This window comes from Rhinopithecus bieti, unplaced genomic scaffold (assembly GCF_001698545.2).
Source record: "Rhinopithecus bieti isolate Rb0 unplaced genomic scaffold, ASM169854v2 scaffold_13400, whole genome shotgun sequence".
NCBI classification, from domain to species: Eukaryota; Metazoa; Chordata; class Mammalia; order Primates; family Cercopithecidae; genus Rhinopithecus; species Rhinopithecus bieti.
The window spans coordinates 4,136,735-4,140,087 of NW_016807991.1; the positions used below are offsets into that span (position 1 = coordinate 4,136,735).

A 3,353-nucleotide genomic window follows, 5' to 3' on the forward strand; every position below is an offset into this window, starting at 1 on the left:
AAGAAAAGAAAAATAGGATCTAAGGACCTAAGCCTTCGTGCACATGTGGCAAGCATCAACGAGAACTTCCTTTCAGATGGTTTGGAGGGATGTCACACACAGAGGTCCAGTGGGAGGGCAGAGGATGGGGGAGAGGAGCAGCCTGGGGACAGGCCGAGGTCCCTATTGGACACTGCAGCCACTTGCATTACTGTGCTTGGGCCCTGCAGGCAAACCAGGTCCCTCCCCATCTGGTGCCTGCTCCAGTCTCCAGCCTCGCTGCCATTCCACGCTCGTCTACGGATCACCCACCTGCCTGAGGTTCTAGCAGTACACATGCTGACCCCGACCCAGAAATGCACTCCCCTGGGCTCCCTCTGCCTCCCACTCAGACTCCAAGTTGCAGCCCAGGCCTGAGGCAGTATCCTGCTCCTGTTCCTCCCCTGGCCAGCGCCTGGCTGTGTCTCATCTCTTTTTTTTTTTTTTTTTTGAGACAGAGTCTCGTTGTGTCACCCAGGCTGGAGCGCAGTGGTGTGATCTCAGCTCACTGCAACCTCCACCTCCTGGGTTCAAGTGATTCTTGTGCCTCACCCTCCTGAGTAGCTGGGACTACAGATGTGCGCCATCACGTCTGACTAATTTTTGTATATTTTGTAGAGACGGGGTTTCACCATGCTGGCCAGGCTGGTCTCAAACTCCTGACTTCAAGTGATCTGTTCGCCTCAGCCTTCCAAAGTGCTGGGATTCCAGGTGCGAGCCACTGTGCCCGGCCGGCTGTGTCCCATCTCTGACCTCACATGCACTGGAATGACTGTGACCCCCTGTGACCTCCCCAGCATTCCTAGGACTTGACATGAGCGGCCCTCAACATAGATCCTTATCAGAGCATAGTTTTGCTGAGTTGAAGGCTATGGTATTGGGAAACAGGGCTGGGGTTAGGGACGGGGTCCAAATTCAAATGCCCAGAAGAACTCAGGAGACGAAAGCAACTGAAGTGGGCCCAGTGGCAGCTGTGACAGGCAGAGGCAGACACATCACTGCTCTGGCCACTCAAAAAAGCAGCAAAATGGCTGGGCACAGTGGCTCATGCCTGTAATCCCAGCACTTTGGGAGGCCGAGGCAGGCAGATCACCTGAGGTCGGGAGTTCGAGACCAGCCTGACCAACATGGAGGAACTCTGTCTCTACTAAAAATGCAAAGTTAGCTGCGCGTGGTGGAGCACGCCTGTAATCCCAGCTACTCAAGAGGCTGAGGCAGGAGAATCACTTGAAACTGGAAGGCGGAGGTTGCAGTGAGCCAAGATCATGCCATTGCACTCCAGCCTGGGCAACAAGGATGAAATTCTGTTTCAAAAGAAAAAAAAGCAGCAAAATGATGGCCCTGAAGTTCTAACACTTGTGTTTCACGAGAAGCTGGAGATCTGGATGGTATGTGAAATCTCCAGATTGCTTTTTCTAATATTTTTTGGAAATGAGATCTCACTCTGTGGTCCAGGCAGGACTGTTGGTGTGATCATAGCTCACTGCAGCCTTGAACTCCTGGGCTCAGGTGATCCTCCTGCCTCAGCCTCCCAAAGTCCTGGGATTACAGGAGTGAGCTACCACATCAGCCAAATCTCTAGACTTTTTAAAGTTGGCAACTGATTCAAAACTTCAAACACACATTTTGGGCCAAAGGGAAGTCCGCTGAGAATTACACTTTGGGCTACCAGCTTGGAGGAGGGCAGGGGGCGTGGGGGGTTAGTGGCTCAGGGGTTCTGCCCAGGGCTGTGCACTCACGCCATGGACTGGTGGAAGTCGGACAGGTCCTTCTGTGTGGCATGCAGAAAGAGGATGGTGGCAGCCTGGGGACTCAACGACCCATCCCAGGAGGTGCTGCCCGCCTGAGTGGAGCAGGTGGAGGAGTATCAGGACCTGAAGGGCAGCCCCGGCTGTGCCCAGCCCTGGGAGGGCAGTACCTGGTGCTGGGTGACCTCGTGGGACACGAGCTGCTGCAGAAGGTGGAGGTGCACCGTGTAGCTGGGCTGCGAGCGGCTGGCCGAGGTGGCTCTCTGCAATGAGGCCTCTGTGAGCAGACAGGGCCCCACGCCGGGTATAGCCAGGCCCCCAACCCAGCAGACCACCGCAGGAGCTGGGCACAGCCACTGGCCCAGGACCCGACCTACCCGCTTGTGGATGAGTTGGAACTGGAGGTGGCACTGGCCGCGGTCTGGGTAGGTCTCAGTGCGGGGTTCCAAGGGGTACCACTGATCCTCTCGGCAGTGCAGGTCCTGACAGGCGGGGATGCCCAGCCCATGAGTGTTAGAACCTCACAGAGGCAGGGGCAGTGGAGACAACAGGAGGTGGACTCCAGGCTCAGTTTGGTGAGGACATGGAGCCTCTCCCCAGAACCCCTCCCAACCCCCTCCCTCTGCCTCGCTCCTGGGCCCCTTTCCTCATCCTCACCTGCAGCCTCAGAACCACGTTCCCCAGAAAGTCATCCTGGCCTTTGTCCTTCCGGGCCTCCTTAAAGATCCTTCGTCAGGCAGGGTCCCAGGAGGGGGATGCAGCAAGCATCAGAAGGGATCAGGCTGGAATCTACCCCCCGCCGCAGCCACCTGGACCCCAAAGGAGTCTGCACCCCAGCATCCAGTGTGCATGTCGGGGGATGGAGGGCAGAAGGAGGCCCCACTCCTTCCCTGTGAGCCCTACAACACGCACCTGCGAAGCCCATGCAGATCTGTGAGCTCCCCAAGCTTCTGTCGGACAGACTCCACAGTGTCCAGGTCCCTGGCAGGACAGAGGTTTGAGAAGGAAGCAGAGAGAGCGCCTAGGACCTCTTCCAGGAGGAGGTTCTGCCTCTCTCACCCCAGATACCTTCCCTTCCCATCCCTAGGTGCAGGCCAGGTCACTCACCACATGTCCAGATGAAAGCTCGCATTGGTGATGTCCTCAAACTCCCTATATGGAGAAAAGGGCGTGCTTGAGGTCCCTGGAGGGTGGACCCCCCAGCCGAAGCCATAAGTGACCACAGCCCAGAGCCATGGAGTTGTAGCCTATCCCTGCCAAACTCCTCTCCTCATACCCGCATCACTACCTTTTTTTTTTTTTTTTTTTTTTTTTTTTGAGATGGAGTCTAGTTCTGTCCCCAGGCTGGAGGAGGGCAGTGACAGGATCTCAGCTCACTGCAACCTCCGCCTCCCGGGTTCAAATGATTTTCCTGCCTGAGCCTTCCAAGTAGCTGGGATTACAGGTGCCCACCACCACGCCCAGCTAATTTTTGTAATTTTAGTAAAGACAGGGTTTCACTGTGTTGGCCAGGCTGGTCTTGAGCTTCTGACCTCGTGATCCGCCCGCCTAGGCCTCCCAAAGTGCTGGGATTACAAGCATGCCTTT

General features: G+C 56.2%; 1 protein-coding gene across 2 annotated transcripts in view; it reads right to left on the reverse strand.

The window, feature by feature from the left end:
* UNC13D (unc-13 homolog D) overlaps positions 1 to 3,353 on the reverse strand; it is a 20,184-nt gene that overhangs the window by 12,807 nt on the left and 4,024 nt on the right. For both annotated transcript variants that reach the window (XM_017884701.1, XM_017884700.1), the window contains exons 8-13: positions 2,874 to 2,918; positions 2,679 to 2,747; positions 2,424 to 2,493; positions 2,144 to 2,248; positions 1,937 to 2,029; positions 1,758 to 1,861 (exon numbers count right to left, since the gene is read on the reverse strand). In XM_017884701.1, coding sequence (XP_017740190.1) covers positions 1,758 to 1,861; positions 1,937 to 2,029; positions 2,144 to 2,248; positions 2,424 to 2,493; positions 2,679 to 2,747; positions 2,874 to 2,918 — 486 coding nt within the window. The remainder of the gene's footprint in view (positions 1 to 1,757; positions 1,862 to 1,936; positions 2,030 to 2,143; positions 2,249 to 2,423; positions 2,494 to 2,678; positions 2,748 to 2,873; positions 2,919 to 3,353) is intronic.